Raw genomic sequence first — 20627 nt, forward strand, 5'->3', positions numbered from 1 at the left:
AATTTTAAATATTCATGGGGGAGGGTTTCAAAACTCCTACAAGTTTATGCAATCCGACGTTGATATTCATGTACACTGATTATTATTTTCAACATCATCAAATTTTGTTTTAAGGGGGGGGGGGGGGTTGATGAAGACTAAGTAAATCAAGTTTTATGTCAGACATTGAACATCTATCGATGAACATTGTAAATACGTTTGTCATTTTAATTTTTTTAAAAGGATGTTTGGATCGGTAACTTATAAAACTGCATGCATACGATAAAATAAGTGCACTGTACAAACCACATATCATGGTACATTGTATATTAACAACATTCAACAAATCCTTTAGTTCACCTCTCTTTGAAAATCAAGATCCGCGCCTGATATTATGATCGAGATCAATCAAACATTATTCAATCCCATAAATTTCAACACTTCTTTTTTTTAAATATTTTTTTCTTTCTTTTCTTTTAACAGTGCGACATTTAACTCTGGACACGACAAAAGTCCGGAGTTTCGCCAACCCTTTTATTAAGGATACAAATAAACCCTTTACAAAAAAAGATGGGATTTTATGTCCACAAGACATGCACCAACATTTACACTTGTAACTATTGTAGTTTTTAAGATATTTCACCTGAAATCAAAAAATCCCATGGGATTTTGGAGGGATTTTTAATCCCACTTGGGGGATTTTCACTCCCACCAAAAATCCCATGGGAGAAAAAATATAATTTCTCCCATAGGATTTTAACTCCCATTTTAAAATTCAAAATGGGATACAATGTCCCATAGGAGGAAATGTCCCATAATGAACATGAAATGGCAGTGAATATCCTATTTGAGCATGAATGGGAATAAATATCCCAAATAAAACACAGGATGGGGACTTTTATCCCATGAATATAGTAATAAAGCAGAAAATTGTATCTTAAAGAGTGTTGTTTGTCATGATTCTTAAGAATGTACTTGCAAGCTAAGGAATGACATTAACTTTATACATGTATCTAGTAATTATACTCCTAAATTATGTAGACCTATGTACATGTGTTAATGGATAAATGTCTAAACAACATGAGAAATTAAATTATATTAGAGCTCTGCATTACTAAACTCTTTCCCATGCAATTTTAATTGTATACATATAACCCTATCACAAAAACATTAGAATAAAATTGAACGGTATTAAATTATGCAGTTAGAACACTAACTTATTTACATGCAGCTGTTCACATTCTCTATTTACAACCCTTTACAGGTCGTCAGGTGTGAATATTCACAGGAACCGGTATTTTTGTCTGTAATAATAATAGTAGGCCCTATGGTACCATCCCCAATGAAAAAAATAACCCCAAAGGAATGGCACCATTTCTTACTCAAAACTTCGCTTCAAAATAATTCGAAAATTCTGCTTTTATCGTCCCCACCCCAATTGTCATTCTGATTCAGTAATCCCAGTGCTTTTATTAGGGGTGTGTGGTATATACCCCTACTCTTATCATTATGTATAGGCTAAATTACCGGTTCCTCTGATATGTTTTGGAATTTTGGAATAGCCTAGCTTACAGTTACAATTTGTTTACAATATATTAAAATTAGTGTTAATTAAGTGCTTACGGTGAAATCTGCTACTGCTAGATGATGCTAAGTTGTTTCGTGAACCGAATCAGACATCTCCAACAAGATTCTCGAAGATTTAACAACACAAGAATCATTTTACAAAATGCATGCTTCGGTCCATCATTCTCCCTCTGACAATCACATTCATTCTGAAGTCAAAGTACTTTCTCCTATACCTTAAGCGTCAAAAAGACTTTGACAGGTAAATACGAATAAACGGTTAACAGACATCTCGACCCTAAGAAAGTTCAGTCCTGGATGTTCTAGTACAAAAAGAAGTATGACCCAATCTTATGCATTAATTTATTAAATTTCCGGTTGAGCAACACCCAAATCCTCTAGAGACATTGTTTACAGTTATATGACATTACCTAAATGTGTGACACAATATTAATCCACCCCTGCTCAAAGGGGCATAAGCACCGAGCATAGACCTAAATGTTGCAGCCCTTCACTGGCAATGGTGACGTCTCCATACAAGTGAAAAATTCTCAAGCAGGACGTTTACGTTTTTGTTTTGTTTTTTTAAATTTTGTTTTCATTTTTTTAAATGTTAAACATGAAAAGTATAACTGAATCTGTGTTCACAGCCAAAATTTTAACCTTCTGGATGCAGGAATAAAATTTTAGCCTTCATTCTGTGTCATGTAAACAAAGACTGGAGTCTTTTTATGTTTACATTTAAGGTGGCTCACTACACCGGGAAATAGTTTCTCAAATCAGTACAAATTGATTTAATATTTTAAAAAAGATCTGATGATATACAATAAGTGTGTATGCCAAAAACAGCAAAAAATGCAAATTTGGATAAAAACATGATTTTCAAAAATATTATTTCAACACATGAACAAAAGACTGGTGGATTTGAGCTCAAGATCTGTAGTTCACCAGCCCAATGCTCTCTCTCTCTCTCTCTCTCTCTCTCTCTCTCTCTCTCTCTCTCTCTCTTGCCCAATGCTTTATTAATTAACCACTTAGCTATGGTGTTATAGACGAATAAATCGATCAATACAAATACTTTCCCCAAAACATTTAAATCGTCATCTTGTAACATAGTGTCATAAAGCTTTAGTGTAGTGAGTACCTTAACAAACCAGTGAAATGTTTAATTTTGTAATTGAATTTTCAATGCATCTTTACTTTTGCACATGCAATTTTACAAAGATTATTCAATAAAGGGTAAAAAAAAAAACAACACTTAAAATACTTGTTTTTGATCCACTGTAGATTTTAGGAAAATATTAGATACCTTTAGGGTCAGAGAAATCTAGACATCATTAAATGATAATGAAGTATTGTAAAAAAAAAAATAAATTCAAGACTCTCCAATATGTTTGCAACTAGGAGAAATGGTCACAAGCTATTTTACACCCGCATCCCTCTTGGATCGAACCACTATAACTTTTAGGATAACAATAAATCCTCTCCCAACAATGTGCACATCTGCAAATGGCAATGAAGCATTGTACAAAGTTTCAAGTTTATCAGATAATCCATACAGGAGGAGAAGCATTTTAATGCACAATTTAAGACTTTGTGACAGACAGACTTACAGATATGGACAGAAAGTACAAAAACCATATAATTATATGAAATGATTTTGCATGTAAAAAGTACATGAAGTGCACAATTATGATTTAAATGTAATTATCATTTTTATTAGGAATTTAGATGTCTCCTCTTTTTGCAAACAATTACACATCTATATATGAAGATGACATATATAGTGAGCATATAAAACACTCCTACCAAAAATGTAAACAAATATGTGCAATGCGAGTTTGAAAAATATGTATGTCTTAAAAAGAGATTGACTAGATATCAGGAAGCAAGCAAGCTCACTCCATGTTACTGTGCTACAACTAACTGAAATTCACTACATTATCCAAAATCCACCCAAAAAGAACCAAAACCTACCAACACTAAATACCAATATATATCCATGTGAGGTCAAGGTTTCAGGAGTGAAACAATGTGGGTTTTTTTTAACTTTAAATCATTATGTTTTACTTTTGTAGGATATTCATAATGTTGAAATTGATTTAAAGCAATCAATTTTCAATTGGAGAAACAAGGTACATGTATGCACATAAATGTACCACCCTGAATCTCATATCATACCTTATTATAGCTGGCAAAATTATGAAATGAAATTTAATGTCACCACAGAATTTATAATTTCCATTTCTTTCTCTCAATTCACATGGAGACCTCCTTTTTTAGAGTCTTATTTTCTTTTACTTGAATGTTCTAAATTGAAACCTAAGGAATAATAATCTTGGAAGAAAAATCTACATGAAAATATTTTCTACTTTGAGAAACAAAATGACAAACATAACTGTTTTAAATGTAAGTCAGAAATAGAAAAATAATTCAATTCAATGCACTTACATATGTAATTGAAAGAAAATTCCTTTGAGTACATGATTTTAGAATGAAAATAAGATTGATTAATATTCAAAAAAGTATTTCAATCTCTTCAAAACTTCGATCTTCAGATGATTTTCCATCCATTGACACCCCAAATGTATGATCACACACATTTAGCAGGAACATATATTCCTCATATCTCCTTCACATAACACTTGACTACTTTTGAAATGCAATTTAAGTCTTTTTAGAAATTAACAAAGATGAGTGTACAGATTCATACCCTAGCTGTTGATGATTGCTAAAACTGATCACTACTCAAAACTCTGAAACAAATCTTTATGGATTTTTTTTGTATTTCACACACACACGCACACATACACGTACATGCATACACACATCAAAAATATCAACAAGACACTGACCTTACCAGTCACCTGAGTTATTTAGTTAAAAGTATTACTAACCTCAATATGAATGAAATCTATATAATACAGTAACTTTTCTTGCTCTAGGCATGCATTTATATGCTAAATTCTAATATTCAGTAGAAGTATAATATAAGGTGTAATTCATTCCCCCAAAAGCGTCTATACTGATGAAACATTTTACAATTATAAACTTGATATACACTTTTAACACTATTTGGATCTGACCTTGAATCAGAACCCTGGAGTTGCAAGCATCACAATTTTTGTACATCTCTTTCTGTTTTTCTTGACAATGCATCCATCATTTATAATATTCTAGTGTCAACAAAATTAAAGAAGGATTCTTTTAAATCATAAAGACATGTGATTACTATGACCATTTTGGTTCCATCTATTTTAAAGCTAGTATCAAAACCTTTAGATTCTAACATGTATATATAAACTGTGTTTTTAATTATCAAATACCAAAAAAGAAAAACCCCAAAAAACCAACAAACTTTTAGCTATTGATCTTAATCATAGTGTTTTATTTTGATAATTTAATTTACAGATACATCTATAAGTTGTCATAATGTCATTTAATTCTATTTTATTGTTGCATTCCTCTTCTTGCCCTTGTAAAGCACAATCTGATTAAAATAAGATCTTTGATCCGCTCCGTTATTGTTATAAATAAGATCTTTGATCCGCTCCATAACAATAACGGAGCGGATCAAAGATCTTATTGAAACGACATAACAATAACGGAGCGGATCAAAAATCTTATTTTAATCAGATTGTGTAAAGCACCTTAGAGTAATAAACTGTTTTATATAAGGCTGCATGTATATAAATTTTATTATTATTATCACTGATCAAGGTCATGAAATTTACAATTACCTGTTCCTTCTTTACCTAAAAGCATCAATAGCATTAAGGAAGATGTTATCTAAATTTAAATGTTTTACACATAAACACTATATATCAAGTTTGGTTCCTCCTGGAGTTAAAATTTCTACCCTAGGAATCATGATATTTACAAGCTTGATGTTTTGTTTACTCTCACAACAGAAGCTGACCACTAGCAATAGGTCACATGAGAGAATCAATTGACCTAAAAATCTATTAATTAACATGATTGAAATGTTTTAATCTTTATATCCATGATAAGATATTCTTTATATATTTTATATTGAATTCAATTTGGTACTTTGACCTCTTTATTTTCAAAATAATTGGAATTATGTCTATATACACACATGTGAGAGTTGGCCTCCATGTGTCCAATGAAGAAATTATGAATAATGGAATGACAAATTAATGATTGTCTAATGCTTACAGGGATGGATCCAGGAATTTTTGAGAGAGGGGAAATTTACCATTAATTTTGGTTATCAAGGGAGGGGGTCCACCCTCAAAATGTGTTATTTTTACTTTATTTTAGCAAAATTTCCTGAACCAGCACCCCCTCTGGATCCACCACTGGGTTATCATTTACTCCTTCATTCTTGATTACAAACCTAAGGACACTAAATTGTAATTTCACATATTTTTTTAATTTGACAATATTTCATTATCACACAACAGCAAAATTATGAAAGCATATACATGTACGTACAATAATAGCAAATTGATTGTTCTGACATATCATTTGATATACATATATATTCATAAGAAAATTTGAACTATCATGCATATTATAGATTATCAGTCATCAAGTTTTTTGTTGTGTTTTTTTGTTTTTGTTTTTTTTTTCAAAGTGCAATTTCACATTTTGAATCTTGCTTATTAATTGATATGTTGATATGGAATCAAATGACATGCATGCACGCAGAAGCTATGTGAAAAATGTCAGATCTTGTGTAGCAATTTGTAAACCCAATGATTACAAAGCCTATTAGTATTCTATATCAGTAAAAGAAAATCCTATTTTAATTCATATTTTGCAATAGATATGATAAAAGGAATAAGCATTTAATAATAATTATCAAAATCTATAGTTTAAAATTGAAAAACAATCTCATAAAAAATATAACATATATTTTACACATGGATTTTTGTAAACTTTACAAAAGGAACAGATTTCCCCCCTGAATTTATATAAAAATCAGTATTATGTCCTGTGACATTTTGTTATTATGCTTTAATAAACTTCTAATATTGACTTTGTCCTTGCATGGTCATTTTGTTCATTATTTTATATCTGTACCCAGGTTTTGTCTTGTGACTTTTACCCCAACTAATCCCTTTGTGTATAATACACATGGGATGTTCTTTACAGCTCAGCAAGCCCCTGGCTTTGTTTCTCATTGTTCCTTATCTACAATTACTGGGTGAATGACTTTGTGAGGTTGTAATTTGCCATCTAATACTTTTATAAGCATTTCATATCATGATCAACATATCATGCTATTTCAGTCAATATTATAAATAATTAATTTGATACATAATATGTAATATTGTAGGCTTATATGGTGATATTTGGAAAATAATGGCAAAGCAATTCTCAGCATGAACATTGAAAATTATGTTGCAATATACATCACCCAATACAAAGGCAAAGGATACATTTTAATTTTTACGTTTAAATTCATATGAAATATTGTGAAATTCATAATCATGTGAATGCATAGCTGCAGAACTGTAGCTCTCTGAGAAAATATTAATTGGTACAGATCTGTCCCAATATTTTCTCAGAGAGCTACAATTTTGCAGTTAGTGAATGTGGTTAACTTATACTACCATTAAGATATGTAATCCCTTTCTAATATTTGTTTAATTTGTACCTTTTTCATATTGTACAACAAAGTATAATTTAATGCACATTAATACTCGGATTATAATAATTTTTTTAAATTATTTTTTTTTAGGCTTAATTTTTTTTAAATTTATTTGTACAAATAGAAATTAAGTGCATCATAATATATACTTTTAAAGGTAAGATGTACAATTGATATATAATCACTCATACCAACCATTCATACTCCACTCAAACATTTCAAAACTATGGATTATAAATTTTGATTAGTACAAAATTTGTTAATTTCTATAAGGTCATCTCAAATCTTTTAAAATCATTTTAGTGACTTTTTGGGGGAAAACACCTGAAACACTTTTAAAGCCAATTTAAATGGTCCAGGTCAAGCATATTTTGCTTTTAAGGCCAAATCTTTGTAAGATCATTTGTGCACTTTGACAATTACTTCTAAATATTCGGGCTAGTATAATGAAGAAGTATGGATGTTTCAATTTTCATTAACATTTAATACCAAAACCATATCTCCTTTGCTTGACAAAAAAAGCCCCCCCCCCCTCCACACACACACACACACACACACACACACACAGTGAGGTCTAGATCCGCCACTGCTTAATCTGTGATTTTGGGGCGAAGTTGGATCAATTTCATTTTATGAACAGGTCCAGTGGTACGATGGATTTTTCATTTTCAAGACAAATTAATAGAAATATAAATTGTTAGCCAGTAAAAAGAAGTAATGATTTAAATCAGATACTTGGAACAGTGTTGATAGTTAACAGGGACCTATATACTAGTTAGTATATAGGTCCCTGATGTTAACAAATGAAATTCTTATATTGTATACAAGATATTATCCAACTAACAGATAGACTTTTGCAATTATATCTTATGCATTATGAACTGTAGCTAAACAATATCACTATTAAAATCTTATGTCCATTTCCATGTAGTTGGGAATCAATTAAGCTTTCCTGGTTCCGATTTTGATTTAATTTTTATTTTGTGAACATAAATCAATATTAATCACAGGAACCGGTAATTTTGTCTGTAATGATAATAATGAGTCTATACGATACCACCCCCCCACCCCCGTGTTTTTATTAGAAGGTGGTATTGAATACACCCGTAAATATCATTACAGACAAAATGGTAATATATTTACAAGTGCACTTTACGTATTGTTCTCCACGGGCAAGGGCACAGGCACCGGAAGTATGGATACATGTATTTAGAGATTGACCTTCTACTGGTATAATAAAATGAATTTTATTATACCGGTAGAAGGCCAATCTCTATACCGGTAGAAGGCCAATCTCTAAAGCTTACAAAAAAGCGTGAAACGATTACATAAATCGAAAGAGGGATGAAATAGACTACGAATTCATACATTTCAGAGAAATTATTCCCACCAAAAAAAAAATATGAAAAAAGGTGGGGGGAGGGGTAGTAATATCCATATTTAAGGTGCCTGTGGGCAAGGGCGTATCCAGGAATTGTTTAAAGGATGAGCGGATTGCGACCCAAGTTTGTGCCTATTCCGCCCCGGCCCCAAAGATGGGTGAATATCGCAAACTGGTAAAATGACCAGTTTTGTTTAAAACTATGGAAGTAAAGTGGAGTGACTACAACCCCCTCGATCCGCCACTGATGAACAAGAAACTACATTACGGGGATTAGGAAGCACAGGGTTCATTCAGAATAATTGTAATCTTTAAGGAAATCTTCGTGGAGCACATTATCGCAAATAGTTGCTGAAATTGAACCTTACCATAATTCCGCCGGCGAGGATTGCAGCTATTTTCACTTTCACATCGCAGGAGGTGCGTTTGATGAGCTAATCAACTTATGCAGACAGTATCTCCTCATATCTACATGTACAGGGGCGGATCCAGGAATTGTGGTTACGGGGCGCCCCTTTATGAGGCAGTGGGTCCATGGCGAAGCCCTGGTTGGGGCCCAGGGGGCGAAGCCCCCGGAAACTCCTGGGTTTTACAAATTTTATGGGGCTTGAAATATTTCTCCTATTTAGTCATTTGTACTACATGTATTTTCTATCATTTTAATAAGGTGAAATTAATAAAATAAGGGTTTTTTTTTTTTTTTGGAAAATATTAAGTTCTCCCAATAAAGTAATTAAAAAAATTAAAAGATTTTGTCATTTATTTCTCCGCCTGCGCTCCCTCTAAATCCGCCACTGATGTATATTGCAATAATCTACCAGAATATACTGACACCTTATAGGTGATACTTCATTAGTACAAATGAACACCACCACCACCACCATCCCCCCAAAGGGAGGGGGTGAGACTAACAACGAAAGGGGAAAAACACATTCCGCAAATTATAATATACATGTAACAGGCTGTCTTTGCATTTAGTCCGACTGTTTTCAGTTATCTTTTTAAAAATTCTATATATTGATTGCAACACAAACATCCTATTATAATTATATGGCGATGAGAAAGTCTCAGTAAGTTTCCACAAAGCTGAAAATTGGTATACACCATATTGTACAAACTGATACAGAACTAAAATATTGCGGAAACTTATCAAAACTTTGCGGTAGACTATCAGTATAGCAATGTGCATACTAAAACAGAACAGTTTCTGCAAACCGAAATTTGCGCAAATTTGATCAGCTTTCAGCAAATTTTCGTTGCGGAAACTACTTGAAAACAACGTAGATATATCAAGTTTCAGCAGGACACACCAAGTTTTTGCAGGGAGAAAGCTTTCAAGATGAAAAATGAGTGCGGAAACTTGACGAAAACCACTTGTACACCTAAGTCCATGTAGTGAAATTTGTATTTTTCATCCATTTGTAAATTCCATGTTTTTAATGAAAAGAACTTATAATAATTAACATTAGTAAATACTATGTAATATTGCAGGTAAATTTTGTAGGGTATATAAGCGAGTGGGGGGGGGGGGGATTCAGACCAGTTTTTAGTGTTAGGAATGGCATGCTTTAGTCCCAGTTTGTGTTACTCTGAAGCGAAGTCCCAATTGGTTATTAAAATGCACGTACATAGATCTATACATTTCCATACACCTATATTCAGTGCACCCCCCCTAAAATTTTCAAATTTAAGGTAAATCGCGGTATCTTGTTTAGAAAAATGTACAAAACGATAAAAGAAGCAATAATTTCTTCCACTCCCGGAGAAATAATTGACAAAACCTTTTGATTTCTTACATTACTTTATTGGGAGAACTTAATTTTGTTCTAAAACCCATAAAATTTGAGTCATTTTATTAATTTCACAAATGACTAAATAGGAGACGTATTTCAAGCCCTGTAAAATCCCGGAGCTTCCAGGGGCTTCGCCCCCCTGAACTCCACCAGCGCTTTGCTCTGGATCCACTGTGGGCCTCAAGGCGGCCCCCAGACCCCCTGCCTCATAAAGTGGCGTCCCCTCCCTGTAACCGCATTTCCTGGACCCGCCCCTGATATTACGAAGTTCATACAGCCCGAATCATCGAAGCTTAGACTGGGTATTTTGAATTGAAGATTTTAAGATTTCCAAAACGCAGTTTGACAAATAAAAACGGGTGTGTAATGCTCTAGTATGAAATTATATTGGAAAAGAAGAATCTACACGCGTGCACATGCGCATGCCTTTCTGCTGTCTGACTGGCTCTATCCTTCAGACTCTCGCGTTATAATCTAGGGGATAATTGAATTATCTCTCAAGATCCATGCAAATGGCCACATTCAAGTAATAGACAATTGTGTAGTATTACATGAATTTACATTTGTTGATTTTAAAGCAAGATAACCATGAATTATGTATTGTATTCAGAGGCGGGTGCAATATTTCAGTTTGGGGCCCGGAGAAATTGCTGGGTGGGTGGGTCTAAAGACCGCCTTTAGACCTCAGTAAGTCCAGGACAAAGTCCTGGGTGGTTCCAGGGGACAAAGCCTATGAAAGCTCCTGCTTTTTTCTCTCTTCTTTTTATTGCAAAAACTAGCACCAGTACTCTCTAAAGTATTTTGATTGCATATCTCTATTCTTAAAAGCTGTATATTTGGCATGCGCATATTTAATATACATTAATGAAAAAAAAGTCTAAAACTATATCGCATTAAAAGTGTACAAATTAAGTTTACTTAGTTCATTCCCAACATTGGGTGCATGATCTTTAGTTCCTTAGAATGTATTAAGTACTAGAGACACACGTTACATGGATATGAAAACAGACTCAGTTTTGATTGATAGGATATTGTTTAAGTTTCCTCTCGAGAATTTTTCACTCATATGAAGACGTCACCATTGCCGGTGAAGGGCTGAAAACATAGGCCTATGCTCGGTGCTTACGGCCTTTGAGCAGGGAGGGAATTTATCGTGCCACAGAAGTTGAGACAGTGGGCCTCGGTTTTTGCGTTCTCATCCGAAGGACTGTCCCATTGGGTCGTCTCTTACGACAGGCAAGGAGTACTGAGGACCTATTCTACCCGGTGTTGTAAAGCATAAGATTTTCCCCCGCATAGACTTTCCCTCCGGAAAAACGGGCCCGGGATAGACATTCCCCCCGGAAAGATGGACCTGGAATAGAATTTCCCCTTACGAAGAATTAACCCGGGTCCAACCCAACCCCCCTTGGAAAAACCGTCCCGGTATAGAAATTCCCCCTAAATGACAGTACACCCCCATTCTTACATTTTAGCTATGTATCTGCTTCCATTTCTATTACTAGAATTCTCTTTCTTATTTAGACCCAGTAATTCTTCTGATTATTTTTGTGTGTGTGTATCGTGAACAATCATCATCTTATGATTTTTTATAAAAAGGAAATTGCTCAAATCGTGTAATGGTATATCAAAATTCATTCAGACATCTTAAGTCTTTATCGTTATTTACTAGTATCTAACATTTGAATTAGTAAAGTTGGGAAGAACTTAAATGATTTTTTTAATTTAAATAAACGAGAAAATTTAATTACTTTTATTTATACAGTTTATCTATTTTACTTTTCAAATATTTTAATTATACATCTTATAGTCGATTTTTTACGAAAAATCCTACTTATATTGACCATCGTTAAAGTCTTTTGGTAAGCATATTGTATTTACAATATGCACTTCAAAGTTTTCAGCGTGTAAATCCAACTTCATCATGTCAATAACAAGAAATATTCGTTTGTTTTATGAATATCGTAATATTAATGAGCGCATATCTATTTCCTTAAACTATTATAACAAATGAAATCCGGAAACAGGGGGGGGGGTGTTCTATATATACCAGGGCGATTTTTCCGCCAAAGGGGAGACTCTATACTGACTTTGTACTTAGGGGGAAGTTATATGCTGGGGCGCAATTCCGGGCCCGTTTTTCCGGGGGGGGGGTGTCTATGATACAACACCGGATCCCCACGGGATAAAACATATCTGATATACATATTACATGTAAAAGCCCTACATTAACTGGATACTGGATATTGGACTACAGGGGCTTTGCAATTGAGGACTAACCAAATCACGGTTAGGATGGTTCGGGAGGGGTTGTCCCCCTCCCTTACGGGGGAAAATATTGAAGCAGAGCAATTTCAAGCACATTAAATTCTGATCTTTGAAATGATGGGGGGGGGGGGGGGGGGGGGGTGCAATCTCCACACCCCATAATTCCGCAAGTGAGACTGTCAGTTAACTCTATGATAAAATTTAGAAGATATAAAACAGAAAGAATTTTGATACAAGTAAAGAGTTTCATATATTTTTGGAAAATTATCTAGATGTGCAATATTTAGGATTAAGCTCAATAAAAATCCGAAGTATGTAACATTTGATAAGGGTAATTTTCGCATGGGGCGCCTCTATGCCGGCTTGATTAGATCGCGTCGTATACGTACATTTAATGACAGAGTGAAATTTTCAGTGTTTTTATTGAGGAAAATATGTGGTTGTCATAGACAAAAAACTCCGCACTTTTATCGTGTCCAGAGTTAAATGTCGCACTTTTAAAGGTATATTTTGTTGATTAGGAATATGCATTGATTGATCACTATTTTACGATCAAGTGTTGCATCTATATATTTTGGAAAATGAACTATACGTGATGGCTGGTCGAGGGGTTGGGGAAAGGGTGGGTGCTTTGATCAGTCCGCTACTAAAGTTTTCCTAGTAATGAAGACAGTATTAGTTCTTCATTGTAAAATCTATTTCCAATTTCAACCATAACTATTTCAACTCCAGTAAAGCTTCCACCAAAAATTACAACAAATCATCGATACATAAATGTTCGAGATTATGTCTCTAGGTAGTGTCAAAAATACCAACGAAATCTTTTTTGGAAGCGGAAGACCATAATGATAACATAGATAACAAAAAACCCATATATACTAGACTAGATAGGTTAGGGTCAATGGCTTATGATCTCGTGTCTGACGGAGCGTAACGTGTAGAATTTAATAGGGTAGTTTGTTAATTGGGTATACAAAATGACTGACTAGTGGGACCACTATTTTTTATTTATTTAAGTAGTGTCAAGAACATCGAAATCTTCCGTTGAAAACGGAAGACCTTAATGATATCTTATTCAGGTTTCCATTTGGGAGCAGAAGACCTTAATTACAAGACTTGTTCGGTTAGGGTCAATGTGTTATGTTGTCGTGTCCGACGAAGCGTAACGACTAGGATTTAAAAGGATAGTTTGTTAATTGGGAATACACAATGACTGACCAGTTGGGCCACTATATTTTTTTTATATCCGAACTAAACATCGTGTGATTATTTCCTGTACATATATGAAGTATTGAAATTGTACATTGTTTTGAATATCAGGGACTAAGTAGAGTGATTGATCAGTATTTTCCGTTCAAGTGCCATTTCTATCTGGTCAAAACGAGCCTTTTGTCAATTTTGGACCATAAATCCTGCAGGAGAAGGGGTGGCTTCTGCTCCTCCGCCGCTAAAGTTTTTTTTTTTTTTTTAAATTTCAAAATATTCAAAAATAAACACCGCACGATTATCTATTCTAAATATTTAAATTATTCAAAATGTTAACGTTGTCTATTTCAACTTTCAATATAGTTAGGAAGCTAAGTGAATAACGCTGAATATTACCGCAGATATCCATTGACTTCATTTACCTCAATAGATCAACACAATTATATTTATACGTTTACTTAAAAAAAGTGGCGGATCCAGGGGGTTAAATTGCAATATGAATACTTTACTTTTGAAGAAGAAAAAAATAGGAAACCCAAACAAATAGAAACTCCAAATAAACAATGAAACATACTAGTAAAGATCACAGGAATTTATCACGTACAAAATCAGTATCTAGATAGTATTAGTGGGTTAGTGTCTGACGAAGCGTAACGGTCAGGACTCAATGGTGAAGTTCGTTAATTGGAATTACACAATGACTGACCAGTGTTTTACGTTCAAGGGTAAAAATGGGCCACTTGTCAATTCTAGAAATTGAATTGTGCGAGGGAGAGGGGGATGTTCGCTCTCGGTCATCCACCACTAAAGTTAATAAACATCATATGATGAATTCCTTAACATGTATATATGTAAAGTATTCAAAATGTTAACATTATATCTACTTGTATTTTAACTTCCAATAATGCAGGGCCGTAAATTACATGGAGGCGGAGGAGGCAGCTGCCTCCTCCAACTTTTGAGCCAAAAAAAATTAAAATTTAAAGTTCATTAGAATTTATGTTGTTTCCAATAACTAAGAACATGATACCTCCCTTAAAAAGCATTCCAAATCTTTCTTTTAGAATGCGTTAGTCAAGTAACATCTTAGAAGGCCCTAGAATCAAGGATTTTGCACGAAACGTGTTCAGTGTGCACAAAATGTGCTCAGCGTTTGGGGGCCTGGGCGGCCCCCAGACCCCCGCCTAATTTCCTGCCTCCTCCAAATTGAAGGTTAATTTACGGCCCTGTAATGTTACAATGATAGATGAGTACCGCTGTTATAGGCATCACCAAAATTATTTAGGTAGTGGCGGATCCAGAGGGGTAAGAAGTAGGCATAAAATCGTGATAACAGTACTTTGCTTTTGGAATAATGATAAATAAACCCTGACAAGACAACCCTGATATATATATATAAATGTCCGTGATCATAGAAATGTATCACATAAAAAATCGATGACTAAGTGGAATAAAAATTAATTGTCAATGATACCAGGTTTTCATTGCGAAGCAGACCTTAATTACAATAAACAAGTACATCCATATATACAAGACTAGTTCGGATATGTTGTCATGTCTGACGAACCGTAACGAGTAGGATTTAAAAGGGTAGTTTGTTAATTGGGAATACACAATGACTGACCAGTGTCCCCACTACATTTTTTTTTTAATTTCCGAACTAAACATCGTGTGACTGTTTATACCATACAGATATGATATATTCAAATTGTACATTGTAGAATACCAGGGACTAAGTAGAGTTACAATGGGAGTAGTTTTTTTAATTGGAAGTACACAATGACTGACCAATATTTTCCGTTTGAAAGTGTCATTTCTATCTGGTCAAAACGAGCCTTTTGTCAATTTTGGACCATAAATCCTGCAGGAAGAGGGATGGCTTCCGCTCCTCCGCCTCTAAAGTTGTTTTTCTAATTTCAAAATATTAAAAAATAATCCTCGTATGATTATGTATCCTAGATATTTAAAGTATTCGAAATGTTAACGTTGTTTATTTCAACTTTCAATATAGTTAGGAAGCTAATATTAAGTGAATAACGCTAAATATTACCGCAGATATCCATTGACTTCATTTACCTAATTAGTAGATCAACACCATACGTCTACCTAATAACTGGCGGTTCCAGGGGGGGGGGGTGTTAAACTGCAATATCAATACTTTGCTCTTGAAGAAGAAGAAGAAGGGGGAAAAACCAAACAAATAAAAACTCTAAATAAGCAATGAAACATACGAGTAAAGATCATAGGAATTTATCACGTACAAAATCAACTCACGACTAAGTAGTGTCAGTGGCAACATTAACGGTCTGTATTCAATGATGAAGTTTGTTTATTAGAAATACACAATGACTGACCAGTGTTTTACGTTCAAGGGTAATGTCTATCTGGTCAAAATGGGCCGCTTGTCAATATTAGAAATTGAATTGTGCGAAGTAGGGGTGGGGTGTCGTTCTCGGTTATCCACCACTAAAGTTAATAAACATCATAACATCATATGATGAAGGCATGCCTTTATATATATATATATATATATATATATATATATATATATATATAGTATTCAAAATGTTTATATTATATCTACATTTATTTTAACTTTCAATAAGTTAGAATGATAGGTGAGTACATGTACCGCTGTTATAGGCATCACCAGAATTAATTTAGCTAGTGGCGGATCCAGGGGGTTATTATAAGAAGTAGGTATAAAATCGTTGTAACGGTACATGTACTTTGCTTTTTGAACACTGATAAATAAATCAGATAATCCTGATATATAAATGTCCGAAATCATAGAAATGTATCACAATACAAAATCGTTGACTAAGTAGTGTCAATGGATTGATTTAAGGTTTCATGTCCAACGAAGCGTAACGATTATGATTTACGAGGGTAGATTGTTAATTAATTGGGAGTACACAATGACTGAACATTGCTTTACATTCAATAGTCGTGTATATCTGGACATTAAGTGGCTGGGGAAATAATTAGTACTATGCGTGAGGGATGGGAATGGGACGGGGGATCCGACCATTCGCCACTGAAGTTATAATTTGAAAAATAAACATCGTATAGTTAAATTCTTTTGCGTATACAAGGTATTCAAAATATTAACGTCATCTATTTTATCATCCAATGAAATTAAAATGATAAGACTGTTGTAACCACACAACTTGTGTAACTAATTAGTGGCGGATCTCGGGGTTAATACATTTGTAAGTAGACCTAAAAATTTGCGATAACATTGCTTTGCTTTATGAGTAAAATAGTCTACAATATTCATAAAACATTGATACACAAATGTCGAAAACCATAGAAGTTTATCACTATAAAATCGCTCGAGATGTTTAGAACACTTAGAGCCGAACTTCCCTAGAGTCTGTTAACCGTTTATTCGGACACGCCTGTCATTGAAGTCTTTTCGACGCTTAAGGTAATGATAGCAATCGGAGAAAATACTTTGACTTGAGAATGAATACGATTGTAGAAGGGAGGGAAAGATGGACCGAAGCATGCATTTTGTAAAACGATTCTTGTGTTGTTAAATAATCGAGAATCTTATTTGAGATGTCTGATTCGGTTCACTAAACAACTTAGCATCACCTAGCAGAGTTCATCTTTCACCGTAAGCACTTAACACTAATTTTAGAACATGTAAACAAGTTGTAAGTTAGGCCTATTCCGTAATTCAACAACATATCACAGGAACTTTTAATTTAATATGTAGTAATAATACTGCTACCCTTTATAAAACCACAAGGATGGTGGGTGACGATAATTTTAAGAACTTTTTTGAAACGAAGTTTTGAGTGAAGTATCAGCCCTTGTAGGCCCCCCCTTCCATAGCAGCTGATTAGGGGATGGTACGGTATATGGTATATACCCACACTATTATTAATACACTGACAAAATTACCGGTTCCTGTGAACATATTTTAACACCTGACGACATATGAAGGGTTGTGAATAGTGAATGTGAGCAACTGCATGTGAATGCACGGGCAATGGAAGTTGATGTAAATAGATACATGTAGTATCATGTGCATGTGTATATATTTATACATGCACATACTATATATTTACATTAACTTACAGTGCCCGTGTGTGAATGAGTATTTCATAGTGTTCTTGTCTGCTTGTTGCAATAATATAGTCCCGTCCAATTTTATATGAATATTTTTGTGCAAGGGTTATATGTATACAATTAAAATTGCATGGGGAAAAGTTTAGTAATGCAGAGCTCTAATATCCTTTATTATCTCTCATGTTTTTTAGACATTTATTCACAAACACATAGGCCTACACATAAGAGTTTATAATTACTATATATATTTAAAAATTAATGTCATGCCTTGGCTTTTAAGTACATTTTAAGAATCATGACAAACAACACTTTTTAAGATACAATTTTCTGTTTTATTGTTATATTCATGGAATATAAATCCCATCCTGTGTTTTATTTGGGATATCTATTCCCATTCATGCTCAAATAGGATATTTACTGCCATTTCATGTTCATTATGGGACATTTCCTCCTATGGGACATTGTATCCCATATTAAGTTTAAATATGGGAGTTAAAATCCTATGGGAGAAATTATATTTTTTCTCCCATAGGATTTTTGGTGGGAGTGAAAATCCCCCAAGTGGGATTAAAAATCCCTCCAAAATCCCATGGGATTTTTTGATTTCAGGTGAAATATCTTAAAAACTACAATAGGTACAAGTGTAAATGTTGGTGCATGTTTTGTGAACATAAAATCCCATCTTTTTTTGTAAAGGGTTTATTTGTATCCTTAATAAAAGGGTTGGCGAAACTCCGGACTTTTGTCGTGTCCAGAGTTAAATGTCGCACTGTTTTTTGCTTTTTTATGGTATTTTTTGTTGTTGTTTGTTTTGTTTTGTTATTTTTTTGTTACAACAATGACATTTTCAAAACAAACAGCACAGCAAACACAATATGCGCATTTATTTCAGACAATATCGAACATGCGATTACATTTAATTTACATTTTCTTTTATTTTTCATTCCACCAAACACTTAGAATAATTGATATAACAACTTCCTTTTTATCTGTATGGTTTTCTGTATTTTCATATTCAGAAGAATATGTCCATTCACAAAAAGCGTGTGATGAAAAAATAAACTGAAAAAGTTAGACTTTTGTGCGATTTACTAAGGTAAGGCATTTCACCCCTCTTGGGCCTCTGGGTGTTTTACAAAATGAAATGACGCATGCGCTGAAGTCATTGTTTATCATGGAGGCGAATTTGATAGCGAAAGGATGTAGTGTTTGAAATGACGACGATTATCGTTGCTTTAGTGTGGAATTGAATGGTTTCAATTGTATTCCCTTGCGGCAAAATCATTCATGAATTGATTTATGTAAGTTTTCGAACGATTCACATCAAATTTAAGCTGAAATAAATTCAAACCGAAGCGCGACTGATTTCCCACATACTTCATGAAGGCTTGGACAGAAACGAGGGGGATAGGGAAGACCGAATATAAATAAACCCCTCGTTTCCACAGAAACTAGGTTGTATTGGAACCTATAGAATTTGGGAAATGCCGACTTTAAACGAGACTGCTGAAACCCCTGTAACATCAACTTGTTTGTCAGTAGTCTGCCTCGATTTAAACACTGACGCAAGGCCTTTCAATGAAAAATAGATCTTTGATTGATTATTTGTAGTGCGCACGCTCAAACAGCAACCTTTCATGAAAGTAATTAGCTGTAGTTTATGATCCACCTATCGTATGCAGTTTTCAATATATTTCAATGTTCAAAATTTAAACGTTGTAAAATATGAAATTATTGCATCATTCAAACTTTGTACTTTACTAGCAGTGATGGTAATACCTGCATTTCAAACACTAGGAGAATTATCAATTTACCCGATTACCGTATCACAACTATTCAGTTCTTTAAAATGTGTCGTTAATATATAAAATAACACGGGTTGATTTTGAAATAGGAACTTAAATCTTCAACATCTCGACATGTGTATACTGATATGTTATGTGCTAATTTGAATTAAAAGGATAACCAACAGTACATGTATTCTTACCTGTGTAGATGAGTTCTGTTCCATTAATGGCTGGGCAAGATTTTCTACCCCAAATTGGAAAGAAAGTTGAACCTAGAAAATGAAACAAATGTTGTACAATTTAAAGAAAATCACTCTAGGACTTATATTCACAAAAGCAATAACCTATGTACCTGAATGTTGAGCCAAATTAAGATTCTCAAGCATCACTGCATTCAATTTGGTCTTCAAGAGAGGTAGATCGTGAGTCAGATTGCCTTCCAGCAAGGCCAGTTTATTTGTGAGTACTTGAACATCACGAGTGGAAGTTCCTTGAGTTATCTGGAGCTTTAGGGCAGTATTCTCTTTCTGGAGCTGAGAAACTTGTGCATTCAGGAACTGAATTTCGGATTGGTGGACATCGATTTCGGAAATTTTGGTTTGGAGCATTTGGATATCTCGCTGCATGGATAACATCTGAGCTGAAACTGTTTGGGGATCATCCAAAAGCAGGCGTTTGACAGCCGGGGAATTGTCCTCAAGTTCGGCGTTTGTTTTTGTGAAAATCACAATGAACAATGCAGTGGTAAGTTTACAGCTCATTTTGTCTTGTCTTCCGAAATGAATCAATACCTCGGTTCTGCTGTGCACTTGTTGATAAGAGGTTGTGCTATGTCGCATGCAAGATAATGTCTTAGTACGTTGTGGTTTCTGGAAAGCCAGTGTATTACATAATTGTCATGTCATAAAAGTGCAGAATTGGAGTGTGCATTGATACTTCGTTAGCAT

General features: G+C 34.1%; 1 protein-coding gene across 1 annotated transcript in view; it reads right to left on the reverse strand.

Moving 5' to 3' along the window:
- The window catches only part of LOC125651925 (uncharacterized), a 36259-nt gene extending 15673 nt beyond the window's left edge, over positions 1-20586 (reverse strand). The window contains exons 1-2 of the mRNA XM_048880775.2: positions 20033-20586; positions 19881-19952 (exon numbers count right to left, since the gene is read on the reverse strand). Coding sequence (XP_048736732.2) covers positions 19881-19952; positions 20033-20519 — 559 coding nt within the window. The 5' untranslated portion in view covers positions 20520-20586. The remainder of the gene's footprint in view (positions 1-19880; positions 19953-20032) is intronic.
- Between the last annotated feature and the right edge of the window lie 41 nt (positions 20587-20627).

The sequence above is a fragment of the Ostrea edulis genome, chromosome 5 (assembly GCF_947568905.1).
Source record: "Ostrea edulis chromosome 5, xbOstEdul1.1, whole genome shotgun sequence".
Classification (NCBI taxonomy): domain Eukaryota; kingdom Metazoa; phylum Mollusca; class Bivalvia; order Ostreida; family Ostreidae; genus Ostrea; species Ostrea edulis.